The 18,852-nt window shown below is 45.8% G+C and overlaps 1 protein-coding gene across 1 annotated transcript; it reads left to right on the top strand.

Moving 5' to 3' along the window:
- Positions 1 to 1,216: 1,216 nt before the first annotated feature.
- Positions 1,217 to 3,692, top strand: RTP1 (receptor transporter protein 1; the record flags this gene model as incomplete). The annotated part of the gene is made up of 2 exons (XM_080918757.1): positions 1,217 to 1,488; positions 3,173 to 3,692. 2 exons carry the CDS (start codon positions 1,217 to 1,219, stop codon positions 3,690 to 3,692), a joined length of 792 nt encoding a protein of 263 aa, XP_080774883.1.
- Between the last annotated feature and the right edge of the window lie 15,160 nt (positions 3,693 to 18,852).

Raw genomic sequence — 18,852 nt, 5'->3', positions numbered from 1 at the left:
ACTTAGCCTCTATCCTGGCTCTTCCTGCACAATGTCTGCACCATGGGGCCAGCTTTAGCCCTTTTCCCTGAGCCTGATCCAGTCCTTGCTTATCCTAGTAGATGGACATACGTCCCACCCTGACAAACTGTACAATCACCTTAGCCATTTTCCCAGGTCCCCTTCACAGCCTAAGTTCACTGGTCATTTTTTTTTTTTTTTTTGTTCTTTGCCTTCCTGGTACCAGCATCCCCTGTTTAAACTTTGCCTTTTCTCACCCCATCTTGCATTCTTCCTGGTTGGTCTGAATGCCTTCCCAATGTGGTTAGTAAGTTTGCCTTCTTCAGCTCCTGCCTTATTTTATTTATTGTCCAATATTTCTAATGCACTGAGTCAAAGTGAATAAGAAGAGCTATTTTATTGTTAAGAACGTAAACAATCTTCAGGTTCATATATGCAGGCAGTGTGGCCTCAGATGGTTCTCCTCTGCTGTGCCTCTGTAATGAACTTGGAAGAGTCCTGCCTCGCCGCCCGGCTGATGCAACAGTTTCTACCTTTGTACACAGGTGGCTGCTCTTGTGAGTGGTTTTCACAATATGGAACTCAATACATTAATTGTTACCCGATATACATCCAGTTCCAAGCATCTTGCATAGGGCCTGACACATCAATATCCTTGAAACAGAAGAAGTTCAATGGATTGGAATGGCTCATCATCAACTCTGCTATTTATAAAATTCAAGTCTGAGGCTCCATATTGGTAGTGAGATTTCAGATATGTGTATCAGATGGGAATGCGGGTACAAGATGGATGGCTAGGCAGAGGGAGAGAGTCTATATGATGATTCCACCTACTAACAAGTGCACATCTTCCCATGCCTTATTTCTCCGTGGCTCCCCAAGGCATAGTGGTTACCATAGCAGCCAGATGCTGATGATGCCTCCAGGGAACAGCAAGGTAAAATTGAGCCGGCTCCCAAGTCCTTCCTTCTCCATGCTCTTACAGGCCAAGGTGAGGTGGTCTGAAGTCTAGCCTTTTGTCAGGCCTCCAACCTGTCTTGGATCATTTAGACTCATAAACCTTGCTTCTGCAGAGTGCAATCGGGGCTCCGAAATACCCTTTTTGAGACTCTCCTCCCCAGGTTGTGTCTCCTGGCACTTTGCCTGGTTGCCTTGGAGACAGGTTCCACTGCGGACAAAGGAGGGAGCTGGGTCCTGCTTCCTCCTGGTCCTGCCGATGAGAATTTTTAGACCGTGGAGACTGCGCTGCCCTGCTCTGCACTTACCATCTTTCCCCACCTTCTCTCTAAAGTGGAGCTTGCCATCTCTTCCCACTGACGAAGACATGTGTAAGAGTGTGACTACGGGAGAGTGGAAGAAGGTCTTCTACGAGAAGATGGAGGAGGTGAAGCCAGCGGACAGCTGGGACTTCATCATAGACCCCAATCTCAAGCACAATGTGTTGGCCCCTGGCTGGAAGCAGTACCTGGAACTTCATGCCTCAGGCAGGTGAGTAGCCTAGAACCGAGGAGCCGACAGCAGCCTCTGAAACCCCACCTAGCCCTGGGGTATCTTCTAAGGAGAGAGGACACACCGAAGCCCCGTGCTTTCTTGAGTTGCACTGTTAGGCATTTCTGCTGATTGCAGGAGAACTTTCCTCCTTGTGGCTTCTCCACTTGGCAAATACAGAGGTAGATTATATTTATTAGTTTCTGACTCTGACAGCTTATACATTTTTAGATTCTTAATCATGTCTTTAAAAGTCGCTGTGACCCGAGAGAAGAGAGGCTTAGGTTCAGCAGGGAGCCAAAGGCACCTGCGCTCTTGTACTGGGGAAGTTTAGTTTATTTCCGATTAATTCAGCTCCATTTGGTCTAAAACAGTGAACACGTGAATCACGCTAGAAACGGACTCTGCTGTTGGCTCCATGAGCAATCCACTCCCCTCTTTGGACAATGCTCTCCCCACTTGCTGAATGAAGGGTTAGTCTAGAGCTTCACCTTGTGCTCCAGGGATAAATGTCAGTGACAATCATCTAGAATTTGTTATAGCTGCTGAATATTGGGGCCCTTGCAGATTCAGCTAAGTACCCCAACTTCAGAAGGCTCCCAGGTGATTTGTAGGTACAAGAGAGTTGAGAATAGCTACCTTCTAGTCCGTGGGTCCAGGCGATGGGTCTGTGTTAAGACGTTACTCTGGGGACTTGAGCGAGGGTGGAAAGGTAGTGCAGGTATCTGGGTCAGAGGCGGAGGCCTCCCTGCTTAGCTTGGCTCATGCCCTAGCGTCTCTGCCAGCATTGCTGGATGCTGATTCTGACTCTCACTAGCTGTGCGCACAGCAGGGGCTCCTTTGCTGTATCTTGTACCAAAATGAATGGCAGGTGATTTCTGTGGCTCCTCCCGTTCTGACACCTTTGAATCTGAGTGAGAGATGTAACTGTTACAGATCCGAGTAAACCTAAGGCTAAAACAAAAGTGTGGGGCGCCTGGAGCAGACATTAGGAGGGCGCTGCTTCCCGGAGGTTCTCCTGGGGTTGAGTGGGAGGGCTTTGTGTCTAACTCAGACTTGGTTACTGACTTGTGATCCTCTGCTGGCCTCAGTAAGTGGAAGACTCAGGCCCTTGGGGGAAGAGAGGGGGATGTCACGTTGGGCTCAATCTGCCTTCACATCCAGGACTTGAGAATGCATTGGTTCTGAGCCTGCGCTAATCGCTAATGGTGCTAATGGTTTATTTTCCCCAGTTTAGGCCTAGCCTGTTCAGTTTTGACAAATAGGCTTGCATATCTCTTAGCCTGCAAAGTTCAGATCTGCTATCAGATTTCCACATGGTATGGGTAGTGGACTCAGTGCGTCCAGAGCATTTTAGAGATGAAGAATGAGTTCGTCAGAGTTGGGACGAGGGACAAGGCCTGAAGGAACCAGGCTGAAGGGAGACACGGGCTCTGGAAAGCAACCAGGGAGCAGACCATTACTAGTTGCCCGGTGGCAAGTCTGGGAGACTGCTCTTGTCCCTTGGGCACTCACATAGAGCAAGGAGGATGGTGTCCTGGGAACACTAAGGGACCCTGGGGACTGTCAACACAACGCCCTACCTCCAGGCTCTGCTTCTGCCAGCCTCTGCACCGCCTCACTCTTTCATGGCATGCTTTCGCCCTCCACATGACCCTCTTCTTTCTCTTCCCACCACTGGCAGGTTCCACTGTTCCTGGTGCTGGCACACCTGGCAGTCGCCCCATGTGGTCATCCTCTTCCACATGTACCTGGACAAGGCTCAGCGCGCTGGTTCAGTGCGCATGCGCGTCTTCAAGCAGCTTTGCTATGAGTGTGGCACAGCGCGGCTGGACGAGTCCAGCATGCTGGAGGAGAACATCGAAAGCCTGGTGGACAACCTCATCACCAGTCTGCGAGAGCAGTGCTACGGGGAGCGCGGTGGCCACTACCGCATCCACGTGGCCAGCCGGCAGGACAACCGGCGACACCGTGGAGAGTTCTGCGAGGCTTGCCAGGAAGGCATCGTGCACTGGAAGCCCAGCGAGAAGCTACTGGAGGAGGAGGCGACCACCTACACCTTTTCCCGTGCTCCCAGCCCCACCAAACCGCAGGCTGAAGCAGGATCAGGCTGCAACTTCTGCTCCATTCCCTGGTGCTTATTCTGGGCCACGGTCCTGTTGCTCATCATCTACCTGCAATTCTCCTTCCGTAGTTCTGTCTAGGATTCCCATGTGGGGAGTCAGTTGGTGGGAAGGGGAGAGGGGAGACTTGGCTTGGGAACAGGCCACATTCTAATGCAATGCGGTTATTGATTCAGTGGGAACCCTAAATAATTTTTTTTCTTATATGTAAAATTCAGGGTCTGGGCTGGGTGATTGATTTCCAGGGTTCCAAATTCCTTCTAGGTACCTCAGGGATGTTTGATTGGAAAGTAGACAATGAGTGAGTTGCTTTTGCCTAGTCCAATATCCGTTCCTCACCCCCAACTTCTACCTTCTCCCTTGCTGTGATCAGAAGAGAACTAGTTTCTATGGTGTTTCATGTAGGAATTTTGTATATACATATCTACAATATATATGCACACACACACACACACACACACACACACGATATATATGTGTACATATATACATACATATGTGTGTATATACACAAGCTTACATACACACATATGCATTTATATACATATATGTATTTGCATATATATATATATATATATATATATATATATATATATATATATATATAACTGCTTTAAAAAAAACAAGTTTGGAGATTATAGGACTAGGTTATCTCAGAGGATCTTAAAGCCAAGGAACTTGACATCGCTCTCTGGGTATTCTCACCCAGGGGTAGCTTTAAAGAATCTTTTCCCCTGAAGGTAGAGAGGTGGGGCTGCTGGGTTGCTGGTCTACTGCACTGTGCATGTCCTTCTCAGACCTGAGCTTCTGGACTCTCGTCCTGCAGGGGGATCCCAAGGTCTTCTACCGAACAGAAGAGTGACAGTAGAGGTAGTCACAGGGTGAGGCCTCACACTCGGTGCTGGGGAAGTGACACATTTAGAGAGAACAAAAGCACATAGAGTGACCTACATTATAGTGGAGAGCTTGCAGGGTTCAGACTGGCGGGTTGCTGATGTCCAGAACAGGAGCCTGGTTGCCTGTGATTTTGCTGAGAGGGTAGTCAACTGGTTTTTCACCTTTCTTCTCAAAGAGACTTTCTAGCTGGACCCAGTGATAGGACATCACAGCAACAGAGGGTGCATTAAAGATACAAATAACTTATTGGTAGAGAGTGTCCAGAAGCTCACACTGTATTTTTCAAAATGGGGTACATTACAGTTTGCAGTCACAGGACCGGGAGTACCCTGATAATAGAGAGTGAGGCTGGTGGAGAGAGGTAAACAGCTGGGAATGGGATGCTCCTCACCCTGAGCCCTACAGGCCCTTGTTCACTGTCTGTTAGTGACCAACTTCCTGTCCTCTAGCCACGCCTATAAAAAGTCACTGTTTGTAGTGTGGGATAAAAACACACTTACATAAAGGTGAGTTTTACATACACATAAAGACCTTTAGGGTATCATTAGTGCGCCTTTGATATTCCCCACATGGTCCTTGATATCTATCGGGCCCTGAGTGTCCCCTCTCAGGATCCTGTCTTCTCTCTCCTCTCTTACTGAGACTCTGTCCAGCTCCTGCTTTGGTAAGTGTCACCGTGACCCTCCCTCGTTCTGACAGTAGCAACCAGTTGTGACTGCTTCCCTCACAGTATTACTTTCTTTAGCCAGCCACACACCCTGGGCACTCCTCTCTAGTAAGTTCTGATCTGAGTCCATGCAGTAAGGCACCTTGTACCTGGTTCAGACTGTCAGAGTCATGGGCTCACTTCAGGGCTTCTCAGCCCTAGCTGTATTTTAGAGACCCCGGGGAGCTTTGAAAGCACTAGCAGTAACCTAAACATCTGAGTTAGAACAAGCATCTGCCCTGCCTGCTATAATACCTCTAAGAAAGGGGAAGCTTCACTTGAATCCAGTTTATAAATGATGCCCGTCGATCTCCTCTGACGAACCTTTCCAGCTTTTCCAGAACTCTCGGGCTCAGTTTACCCTCCTCCGTTGCCTTACCTCTCACTCTGTGCCCTGGAAATACAATCCTCCCTGTCCTTCCCCACCATAGAGATCTATTGTTACAATGGCGTTACTCTGTTCCTTGGTCTCCATTTCTGAGTCTTTCTTGCCTTGCTCGAATATCTACCCATCTGACCCGCTGTGATCTCTCAGTTTTGGATGTGCTGCCCATTAGAATGTAAATTCCAGGCAGCACAGACTCTCTGTATTGTGTTTTACCTTCACTGAGCACAGAACACGAGCTCAGTAAGACTGTTTAGTGACTTAGTAAACCAGTAGCTAGGCTACCCCCAGTCAGATCTTTGCTTCTGTGTACTGTTTTCTGCTCATGCTAATATGTAGAGTCCCCTTTCAGAGGACCACCTATTTCTTTAGATCTTGTACCCGTAAACTCCAAATAAAATATTTAAACCAAAGCACTTAGAGGATAGGGTTAGTCTGTTTAAGATGGGAACAGGAATTTACAACTGTTGTAACTGTGGACTGATTGCCCCTGGGACCTTCAGCTGCTCATTTTGCCTCTCTACCTCAGGTGCCTTTTTCTGGGGGTTAAAACATCTCTAGTTCCTTCCTGGTCCCACCCTGAACTCATGCACAGGAAGCCTCGTTCTTCACATGTCCCTGTGCGGGTTCCCCCATAGCAGGGAGATATCTCATCGCTGGTCAAGGCTGCTCACACTGTGTTGGCTACCTCTGCCTGGAAAAGACGCCTGCTTCTTTGTGAGCCTCCTCCAAAGGATGTATGTTTTGCAGTCCCAGTTCACAAGTGGAAGGGCACTGGGAAAGCTCCTTCCTTCTAACCTGGGGCTTTCTCAGCCCTGCAGCTCGGGCATCCTTTTCATCCAAGTCAGGATCCGCCATCCCTCTATATCCCCACCCACACTGCAAAAGCCAGAAGCAGCATGGCTCTAATGGTCTTAGCATCCCATCCCCTTTCCAAGACTATACTGGCTTCTGTGCTGTTTTTCATACATGTTGGAAACCCTCTTCCCTAGGGCCTGTTCTCCGTTCCCTCCGCCATGAATACTCTCCAGAAAGGCTCGTGGGTCACCCTGAGGCTTCTCTCAAGCTTTTATGAGTGTCACCCTCAGTCAGGCCTCCTTTTGACATGCCACTTTATACCGAAACCTACGTCTTCATCTCACGCTCTATTCACAGACTATTTGACTGTACCTTTTTGATTTTTAAAGATTTCTTTATTTACTTTATGTATTCGAGTACGTTGTAGCTGTCTTCAGACACACCAGAAGAGGGCATCAGATCCCATTATGAATGGTTGTGAGCCACCACGTGGTTGCTGGGAATTGAACGCAGGACCTCTTGGAAGAACAGACAATGCTTTTAACCACTGAGCCATCTCTTCAGCCCATATTTGCCTGTACTTTTGTCTGGATCCCGAGAACTCTGAAGCTAAGACGGGGGCTTATTTGTTGGTGCTTTATAAGTACTGTGACCCAGGAAAGCAGGGTTTGGAAAGAGGGGAAGGGGAAGCAATTGCCTTAATTTGTTCTTTATAAGCACCATGTGATAAACACCACAGCCAAAACCAAATTGGAGAGGAAAGGGTTTATTTTATCATACAATTCCAGAAGGTCACCAGGGGAAAGTCAGGGCAGGAACTCAAGCAGGGCAGGAACCTGGAGGCAGGAACTGAAGCTGCACCTGTAGAGGAGTGCTGCTCAATGGTTTGCCCAGTGTGCTGTCTTATATAACCCAGAACCACATGCCCTGGGGTGCCACTGCCCTCCACTGGCCAAGCCCTCTCACAGGAGAATGCCTCACTGGCCTGTCTATAGGCGATTGGATGCAGGAAGCTTCTCAATCAAGCTCTCTATTCCCAGATAACTCTAGCTTGTGTCAAACCGACACAACACCTAACCAGTATAGGATCGTAGTGGGGAGAGACAATAGAAGGGGCTGCGATTAAGTTAGGAGCCTAAATGGTGGATGTCTGTTGGCTCAGTCTCTAGATCAGTTGCCTCCTGTAACTGTGACCAAAGTACCTAAGAGTGCAATGTCAGGGTGGAAAGGTTTGTTTTTGCCTTGGAGCTCTGAGGCTGTCACTCTGTGGTGCTTGCCTCCACAAGCTCGGACAGAATGTCATGGTGGCAGAAATGCATGGCAGAAGGAGGTTCTCCATGATGGAGACAAACAATGTGACAAGGAAGAGCCACACCCTTCCAAGAGCCTACCCCTGTCCCCAGCGACCTGCTCACTCCAGGTAGGCCCCATTCCTGAAAGTTTCCAGAACTTTCAAATTGGCTTCGCCAGGTAGATATCAAGTGTTTCCCATGTGAGGGGACAGTTTATATTCTACCCCTGGACCCCTAAGGGTTCATGTTCATCTCATAATGGAAACTGTGTTTTAATTTTAATTCTAACATTAAGAATGCCATCCTCTTTCTTCCCCTGCAGGAAAGTCACACAAATGGTCAGATTTTCAACAGGATTCTCCTCCACCCATCGGAAGCCGTATGAGGCCTTCGCTTTCAGCTTTGAGCGGCAGTTTGGTCTTCTGGGCACTGAGCAGAATCACCCATTAAGCTCTGCTCGGCAGAACTGGAAGTCTTTTCTGACAAAACAAAAATCCCAAAGGCTTAATTTCACACCACAGGTCAGGAATGAGCACATCTACGGTCTTGGTTCCATGCCTAGCTTCTCCATTAGTTACATCCTGGATACCATGATCAAAACACCTCAGAGAGAACTATAACGAAAAACCTATTTGTTTTGCCTTCGAGTTTAAGGTCGACAGTTTAAGACAGCCCACAGTCTCTCTGCCCTACACAATCAGAAAGAACGGTAGAGCTATTGGCCAAGTAGCGAGGAAGAGATGCTCCACCCAAAGTAGACAGGAAGCAGAGTGAGCCAAGATGATGCCAAGGCACCTTTATAACCATTGTCAGCCATCAGCTTGCTCTGGTACGACCCCACATCCTATTGTTCCTGGGACATTCCCAAATAGCACTACCAGCTGTGAGCCAAGCAGTCATTACCTTTGCTGTTGACGGGCATTTTATATTAAACCACGGCAGTTCCACAGAGCCTCTTGTAAATCCAGTGGGCATGCATCTCAGCATTATTTGAAGCAAAGGTGGCCATGCCTTTCCATTATCTCTGAGCTCTTTGGCTGAGTATAACTCTGGGGAGAGTCCATTCACTCTGGGCTGTGGCACCCCGAGACAATGGGTTCTAAAGTGGTCTTCAAACAAGGTTTGTGTTCTTTTTCTCACTTTCTTGGAGGGTAAAAATTCTAGTTTCTGATTTTTCTCAAGTTCTGATCATGCCATGCCTCTTCATGAACGGGGTTCAGCTAGCACTCTGACTTCTGTTTTCAGGGGTAATTTGTCCCATATAGAATATAGTGCTAATGGTACCAAGGAACATGTGCATAGACAGACAGTGATGGGTATTTCAGTACCCTCTTTATAACTCTAAGGCATTATGATTCTGAATGGCTATTTAAATGTGGGGGTCTCTGTAGAAATCATGGCCAACAGAGTGATGTGGCAGGTGAGAGGACAGCTTGGTTCAACCTGACTCAGTAGCTGATGCTGGTTCATACTCTGAGAGTCTGACCCTGAGTAGTCTATTTGAGGCATATTTAAGCCCTGTGTATCTATACATACACAGAGCTTAAATATATATAAATTTATATATAATATATATTTATATATTAAATATAAATTTATATATAAATATATCTGTATATATATACAGATATATCTATATCTATCTATCTCTATCTCTATCTCTATCTCTATCTCTATCTCTATCTCTATCTATATCTATATGCTTTCTAGTGATAATTAACTCAATCCCATGTGCACAACAAAGCTTAACATTTGACTACATTGAAACTCTGTAAAGTACATAGAGCATCTTCTATAGAGACATTATCTATATATTATCCGAAGAAACAAGCTCAAAATAAGGGTAAGGGTTGCAGGGGATGGGCATGTCTTCTCACCACGTAGACAAAACATAGGCTGTTAACCATGGCTGCTCCCAGCCTTCTGGGTGGAAAACAGGTTCTAGTCTCTCCCTTTGGAGAGACAACCCTGCCTGCTTTCCATTCCTGTTCTGCCTGTGTTTATCTATGAGCAGGATACCTGCAAGCCTCTTACATTTGGGGAAGTAAATGTTTGCAAAGCCATGGATATGAGAGTTGGAAGACCTTAGAGAACCGTCACTTTATTACCCAGACAATAGAATGTAAATATAGAGAGTATCTAATAAAAATAAAATAAAACGTCATCAGACTGTAGAAATGTCTGTGAAGTGAAGGGATGCTGACCAAGGAGACTGTATCTTTTACTGGAGACATACACAGATGAACATCTATTCAGCCCAGAGAAGGCACTGAGGGGAGACGAAAGGAACAAGGCCACCCAAGGCTAGCTCAGCAAAGCACCAAGTTCATTGGGATTCCTTATGGAAGTGTGAGGGGCAACTGTAATTCTGAGAAGCCTGTTGTTCCATGAGGATAAGGACTCACAGATGCAGCGACCTTGGCACCACCTGGAGACCCTTTGGTATCCCTTCTCCAAGCACTTACTACTGCTTACTGACTTGGCAAGGAGCCTTGTGCATCTTGGCAGTTTCAAAATTTTTTAGAAATTTGAAAATTTTGTCTTCTTCCCAAGCTTGTAAGTTTCGTTTCTTACTTGAGTTTCATGAGGCCTCCACTCCTAGAGAAAATGTTGGAGTTGGGACAAAACCATTATACAACAGAGTCCAACCTTTAACTACATCTTTAGTCTGGAACTTTCCTAGGACTCTTCTGGTCATAGGCGATGCTTCTGATTCACTTATTCAGCTCTTACCTGTCTCAGCCATTGTCCCCTGTATTTGTGACAGATAAGGAATTTCAGACTTGCCTGTGGAATGTTTGTCTCTGCAGAATTTTCCGGAGCAGGTCCACATGCCACACACAACATGATGAACTTGTTAGATGTACTCTAAGTGTTATAAATAAACTCCTCAGGAGACATTCCAGAAACATGGCCCTTTTCCCACTGGAGTGTTGGATCACATGGATTTCAGTGCTCACACCGAGGGGAGACCTGAAGACACCACATGTAGCTCTAGAAGGAAGCTGGGATCCTTAATGCTGTGTCAGCAAGAAGCAATACTTTGGTTGCATCCTGAAACTCACTGAGGGACAGGGCACTAGCCTTCTGGAGAACTCTTTTAAGTCTTGAGAATCAAGAAACTTAACAGAAGGAAAATTAAGGCCTCTGTAAAATAAATTAAAGATATAGGATTTGTATCATACAGATGAAGACCCAGAGTGTAGACAGATTAAGAATCTGACCAGCACAGCGCATCAAGGGTTCATAGAAGGTCAGGAAACACAGGGCTGGGAATCACTTGAGGGCTAATCCTGCTCTTACCAGACAGTACCTGAGTACTTTGAGTCTCATCCCTCCCTCCATCAAAATGGGAATAATGTTATATCATTCAGTATTGCTAAGGGGCATGGCTGTCACATGGCACATGGCACACTAAATGCTCGTGCCCTTACCTCCTTCAATTAAACTCCTCTCCTTTGAGCCCTGACAGATTCTTTCTGTCCAGTGACTTCAGACAAGTGCTGTTGGTCAGTGCTTGTGGAAAAAGAAAGTCACAGAAATTAATCTCCCAACCCAGGTCTCGAACTGGCTTGTTTTTGTACGTCCACGGTGGTTCCTTGTCTTTCTTGTTTTTCATAGCCATGACTTTGCTTTTCCAGAAGCATGGTGACCATACTTCATTCTTCAAAGATTACTATTTAAAAAAATCTCAAACAGAAAACACCAGTGGTTTTCGGGGGCCCCATTCCTACTGGCTAGAGTTTCCTAGGAGGAATTCAATTCTTTTCCAAGTCTCTGCAGGACTCCCAACTAAGGAATTTCCTTTGGAGTCATTTCTGGCATTGTTTGTATCCTAGCACATGTAGGAAGGAGATGGAATTTGATTTTGTTTTTTTCCTGAGAAGCAGGTGGATGTGTGTCTGTGGTGCAGAAATCTTACTGGTTTGGAAGTTAGAACCCTGTGTTCCAGTTCTGTCTCACGGTTACCTGGGCTGCTGGCCTCAGCTGACTTGGGTTTTCTCCTACATAGTTTCTGGTACAGGCAGTGACTGAAGGATCCTATACATGTTGACCTTGCTTCTGCTCCATCCAACCATCTCTGTCCTTCACCATTTCCAGGGGTATCTTAACCCCAATGGGCTCTTGAACTGTTACCCCAGAATTTCCTTATGCCTTCGTCAGCTTGGAGTTTGTTCTTCTTATCAGATAAATTTTAAGCCTCTTCCTTCCCTTTATTCTTTTGAAACAAACTTCCATCAACTCAATGCCCCTGCTTCCTCTAAAGATGCAGATTTCGAAAGGCAGATACCTACTACCATGGAAGGCATGGCCTTCTGCAAAGACTTGGGTGGTAATGATGAAGTTTCAGCTTGTGTTCTGTCCTCTCATTTCTTTTTTATTTAGCTCATTAAAAACAATTCAGAATTTTATACTGGAGTACTTAGCTTACATAATTTCCACCCCACCCTCTCCTGTCCCCAACTCCTGCCCTGTCTCCTCCACGTCAATTAAATTCTCTTTCTCTTCTTCAATTACAGTTACACACATATGGGATATCAAGGTAGCTTGATGGATCTATTTAGTGTGGCTCATATGCACACTTGTTTAGGACTGACTGCTTATGAATGGATATCCTATTAGGGAACTCATCCAAGGAGAAGACTGATTCTGCCTCTCTCAGCAGCCATTAACTGCCTATAGCTCTTCATGTAGGGGAAGGACCTTGTGAGATTTCCTACATCTATGTTGTTTGACTTAGTTAGTGTTTGATTGCTTTGAAGAGACACCATGACCACAGCAACTCTTGTAAAGGAAAACATTTAATTGGGACTGGCTTACAGTTTCAGAGGCTTAGTCGGGAAACATGGTGGTGTGCAAGGCAGACATAATGTTGGATAAGGAGCTGAGAATTCTACATCTTGATCCACAGGCAGCAGAAAGGAGACCATGTGCCACATTGGGCATAGCTTGAACATATGAGTTCTCTAAGCCCACCCCCACAGTGGCACACTTTCTCCAACAAAGCCACACCTACCAATAGTGCCACTCCCTATAGCCAATAGCCAAAAGTTTAAACACAGGAGTCTGTGGGGGCTATTTCTATTCAACCCACCACAATTGCTATGCCTACTAGTGTTGCCATTGTGCAGGCTTTGTTTTGACGACCATATTGCAGAGTTTTCATGGTTGCAGCTTCCCTGTCCTACATAGAAAATGCTATCTCACACAGGCATCCTAGTCCTCTGTGTCTTACAATCTTTGTGTTGCAGATCTATCACCTGGGGCTGGGCATCTTGTGGTTGTTGTTTTCTACAATTTGGCCTGCTGTGGATTTTGGGGATGGTCTCTGCTCCAAAAAAAAAACTTCTTTGACGAGAGCTGAGAGCTGCACTTATCTGAATGCAGTTAGAAAGTACACTGGTTTAGGGACGTGGCAATTTTATCTCCTGCCCGGTAAAGACTTTTACTTTGTTTTCTCCCCCCTTATGGATATAGAAATATTCTGAGTTGTAATAAGATAATTTTTATATGCAGCATTCATTTACTCAACACATGCCTATTGAGTGCATATTTTAATAAGCTAGACATTGTTCTAGGCATGCAGTATGTTACAGAGGACCACCACCAGACTAAGTAACCCTTGTCGTTGATAGTAGATTAATTAGATAATAAACAATATAAGATGTATTATATGGCATAGTAAATAGGTCCCTTAAAAACAACAATCAGAAGAATAATTAAGTATCATGAAAGGAAGGAGAAGAGTATGGAGTTACAAATTTAGGTTGGATAGCTCAATAACAAAGAAACATTCCAAGGAAAATAGATGGAGGGTCTGAGAAGAATGGCTTATACAAGGCCTTGAATCAGGGGCAACCTCAAATGCTCACTGTGACTGGATGGTTAAAGAACCAGGAGCAGAGCTCTGAGCATATAAATTACAGATCACAATCCCAGGTCACTGCTGATTGACAGGAGTCCCTTGAATTTTCGCAGTCATTGTGTGTGTTACTTTCCTATTGTCGTGATTGAACACTATTTTTGGGGCTCACAGTTCCAGAGGAATGAGTCGGTTTCCATCATGATGAGGAATCAGGGTAGAGAGACAACTGAAATCAGGCATGGCAGCAAGAAGAGCTAAGAGGCCTCATTTCAAAATGCAAGCAGGAAACAGGGAGAGTGAGCATGAAAAGCCCACCCTGGTGACAAGACTCTTCCCACAGGGCCACACCTCCTAAATGTCCCCAAGAAGAACCAACTGGTCCTGCTGCAGGCAGGGGTCCTGTTGATGTCTGTGGCCCATGTTACCAGGTGGTGTCCATTGTCTATGCTGATGCCTGAAGTCATGTTGATGTCAATGGCCATGTTGATGCCATGGTCCATGCATGTTACCATGTTCATGGTATGTACATGTTCATGGTTTGAGCTCCAACAGGAGGCCATGTTGATGTTCATGGGCCTGGCTGCCTCTGGGCACCATATTGGTTCCCATGGCCCATGTTGTCCCAGAGGTCATGTTAATGTCTGTGGCCTGTGCTGCACCAAGGGCTAGGATTGTGTCCGTGGTCCATGCTGGAGAAGAGGGCAGTACCGATGTCCATAGTATGTACTATAATCAAAGACCACGGTGAGGCCTGTAGCACATTTTTATGCCTATGCTCTGTGCTGTCACCAGAAATCATGTAAAAATCAATGATCCATGCACCTGCTGGCTATAGAGGGCAAGGGGACGTCTACCACTTCCTCCTCCTCCTCCTTCTCCTCCTCCTCCTCCTCCTCCTCTTCTTTTTAAAATTGGATACTTTCTTATTTTGAATGTTATCCCCTTTCCCAGTTTCCTCCCAGGAAACCTACTAGCCCCTTCCCCCTCCCCCTGCTTTTATGAGGGTACTCCCCCACCCATCCACTTTCTCCTGTCTCCCTGCCCTGGAATTTCCCTACACTGAGGCACTGAACCTTCACAAGACCAAGGGCCTCTCCTTCTGTTTAATGCCCAACAAGGCCCTGAAAGGGGACTTCTTTTGCAGAGGTATTAAATGTTGTAGACTCACATGTGAGAGAGACATAGAAAGCTTCTTTGTGAACCCCTACTCTCCCATCTCTCCCCCATTAAAGTCGCTGGCTAAACAGGAAGTCGTTGAAGAGAACTATTAAAAAGTGTGATAAGGATGCTGAAGTGATGTTGTCCATGGATGATGGCTTCTGGTGAGGTTGGATACGAACTCAGTTTTCACTGAGGGTCTGGCCACTGGGAGTTTGACCTTATTTCAGTGTATATGGGCAACATACATTAGACTCTTCTTTCTCTATTTCGGGGAGGAGGGGTTCTTACAAGGTGGGGAACAGACCTAAAAGGATTGAGGTTGGGATGCATTATGTGAAATTCCCAAATAATCAAGGAAAATATTGTGTTGGAAAAAGAGAAAAGAAACGGCAAGGTGTCAGTAGTGGATCAGAAGAGAGGGCAAGCTAGAGAAAAGTCCAGTCATCTGTGTTTAGATGATGCTAAACATCCAGAGAAAAAGTGACAACGTGCTGATAGGAAAGAGTCCTGAGGACTGGAACTTGGGGCTCTCCAGATGGAGGTGGAAAAGATTGGGGAATTCATGGGGTAGACTGTGACGATGGAGGTGCAGAGAGCATTCTTGATAGACCGTCTGAACTGAGAAGGAGCTAGGACGGGGCTCCAGGTCTTCACAATCAGCACCAGAGCTGTCTGTCCCAGCATAGACCATCTTCCCTCATGCCACCATCTCACTGCTTGGCTTGGAACCCTCTTGGGATTCCTCGCACAGAGCATGATTTCATCACATCTGAGTAGGACATGGACTTGTGTTTATTTTTTTTCCAGTGTGTTTGAAGTATTTCAAAATTTAAAAATGTACTGAAATAAAAAAAAAAAAATGTCTTAGTGGGAGGCCCAGACTGCCAATTAGGAATTAAACACACAAGATCAGACCAAAAGTTGTGGAGTTGTTTAAAGGAAAAAAATAAATCAGTTTTCATAAGCCTTATTGGCAGGCCTTGGGCATGTATGGCATTTAATAGACATGGATTAAGTAAGCCACATGGATGTAGGAGTTGGGAAAGATAATGTCACATGATAAATAACACAAGGGAAGATAAACATCCTCCTTGTCTAACTGGTCAACAGCTTCAGAGACCTTGAACCTGAGCTGAGTCTATATGGAACCTGAGGACTCCAGGGCTTGCTGTGACTGTTGCTGGATTATCACTATAGCTGGAAGATCATAACTTCTGCATCAGTTAGCTTCGTGTTACTGTAATGAAGTATCTGATGCAGGATGCTTTGAAAAGAAAGGCCTGTTTGGCCTTAGGTTCTAGAGGCTCCAGGGCATGGCACTACCTTTGACCCAGTTCTCACGAGGGTAGTGGGTGGCTACCGTGGAACATGTGTGTTAGAATAAGCACAAATACCTTAGAGCAGAAAATAAAAGGAGTGAATGGATCAACACAGTCTTCAGAAGGCACAGCCCCACCCACCACTAAGCCACACCTCCTAAAAATTCTTTTTCTTGTGTACAATGCTACCCTGCTACCTCTTCTGTCTGTTTTTTTTTTACTGAGTAACCTCAATCCAAGTCATGAGTCTGGGACAAACAGGCTCCCACATTCTTCAGAGGTTACATTCTGGCAGAATAGTCTAGAACAGTGGCTCTCAAATGATGTTCATTAGAACCACATGGACATCTTCAGAAACCTCCAGTGTTTAGGCCTTATGCCAGTCACCCAAAGAGTGAGCATATGAGTAGGGGCTTCTACCCAGACACACGCCACAGAGACCCCTTATTTTGTAGGGGTTAGCACAGGACTAGCAGAAGCAGTGGGGGAAGCTTGTTGTGACCTTTTTGTCACTCATCATGTATGCCTTGGGCACCACTTGGACTAGACACACCTTCTCTTTGTCATAACATGCTTTGTCTCCCTTTTCTCTGGGGGAAGTCCCTCGGAGCCTTTGTGATCTGCCTTGATGTTGAAACGGCCCTCGCTCTTCTTTCCTGTGATCAGCTCATTGCTGGGAATTGAGCCTGTGCTTTTGCATCCAAATGACATTTTCTTGATCTCTTTGAGAAAAAAAAGACCAATGCACACCAGATGCAGGAGAAAACTACAAAGGCCCTGTTTGTCTCCTTGTCTCAGGCTCAGAGTAGCCCACACTTGCTTTCTAACATGATGCCAGTAGGCAGAGAAAGACCAGAGACCTGGAAAAGCACCACTTCTTTTGGGTTTTGGTTCCTGCTCTGTTTTGTGTTTTGCTAATTCTCTCAGAAGTATTCTCAGAAAGCGAGATTAGCCAAAGACATCTTCTTTAGGCCTGGCCCTAGGTTCTCAGCATTCCAGATGCCCCAAAACTCTCCTTCTCATGGATTTGTCTTCACTGAGGGACAATAGGTCTTTGCCTGATGGTCAGAGGCCATCTTGAATCTCTCTGAGTTCATTCTCTACATCGATACCTCAAGTGAAGGACGGACTGATCATACATCTCCTTGGTTCGGAAAGCTCAAGTCTTTCCTTTCTCCAAATCCAAAGCTTCTAGGGGCATCCATAACCCCACAGCCCCCTGTCTTTCCAGACAGTGTGTCAATCTTTCTTCTGACATGTCTGTCTCTTCAAGGACAGCTTCCTCCAGATATGACAGCGACACCATGTCACTTAGCTTCCTTCAGATACCCAGGGTCCTTTCAGTTCTGTGCTGCAAGATGCTGTTCTCCAGTGTTAGGGTGCTTTACTGTCTTAGTTTCTTACTGTAAAGAGTTCTGTTTAGGAACCACTACAGCAGAAACAGTAGCAATGCCATTGCTACTGAGTCACAGGAAAGTCCAGGATCACAGGCTAGAACAGGAGGGACCTTGCCCCATCTTTGTTTCCTATCAGCCATGTAAATGGAGCCAAAGGCTGAAGCCTGAGAAAAAGTGGTTCTCATATTCTTCTGGGAGGGGCATGTTGTATGGGCAGGATAACTCAGACCAGTGATTCTCAAACTGGACACCTGTTAGAATCTTCTAGAGGGTCTTCTTAGAGGTACCAGTGCTCAGACCTTACACCGGACAGGAGGAGGACCTGGGAGTCTGTGTCCTTAAGCTCCCACTTCATCCTCTATGTGTTGCCTCCTTCCTCAAATGTTGGTGTGCTTGCTAAGGGATCAAGCCCCAGAGTTCATCAGAAACTGGGTTTTAAGTTCTGTCTCTTCTACCATCTAGCTGACATGTCACATAACTTTTAAAGACTCTGCTTTGGAATCCTTTTTAGATGTATTTATAAAGGTTGTGGAGATGGCACAGAGAGCTATGGCATCTCCCACACCAATCTCCTCTGTTTCTGACATGCCATCTGTTATTTAGAGCCACGGTTTTGTCATAATGAATGAACCAACTCAGGCAGATTGATCACAATCAAATCCATACTTTGTTTGAATCTTCTTAGTGTTTGCTTCCCCCACTCCTACACAAGGATCCCACACAAGATGCGATTGTTTGTGAGGTCTCCTACATGAAGGTTTCAAACTAAGTGTTTTAAAGGGACCGGCCTTTAAGGAATGGTGATGAAGCCAGAGGCCTAAAATCAAGGCGCTGCATGTCCTTACCTGTTTCTGTCTTCTGGGGTCTTGGTGTACATTCTGGGTACTCCCTGAATTGTACCTGTAGATTCTGTACCTACTGACAGGGCGTTTTCCTCTGTGCGTTTTTGTCTTCTTCTCCTGTGAGCGTAACAGTTATTCTGACTCTAGGATGACCTCTTCTTAGTTAATCACATTGGTAGTGATGCTATTTCAAATTAATTCACATGTAGAAGAACTCGAGTTGAGAGGATTGATATCGTGTGAGGGAGTGGGGCACAATACAACCCATTCTAAACTTCTCTTGGCTGTGACATTTTTAATGACATCCCTGCCCTCCTTTTTGATATCCCAACCAATTTGGGGGCACATTGGTCAGATACGTTATAGAATACTCTTCAGTTGCTATTTGTCTGAGATGAGTTACAGAGTTTGTGGAGAAGAACGGAGAGGTGCAGAGCCCTGTTCAGTTTCACTGTGGGTGTTTACTGTAGAAATCAACCTTTACTTCCTGACTGAGGTAGGGTCCATTGCTGTCTGCACTGTGGAGTAACTATGTTTTCTTCCCATACTCTTCTTTTCCTTCCATGTATATGGTGGGT

The sequence above is a fragment of the Micromys minutus genome (genome assembly GCF_963924665.1).
Source record: "Micromys minutus genome assembly, chromosome: 7".
NCBI lineage: Eukaryota > Metazoa > Chordata > Mammalia > Rodentia > Muridae > Micromys > Micromys minutus.
This window is presented reverse-complemented; position numbering and strand designations above follow the sequence as displayed.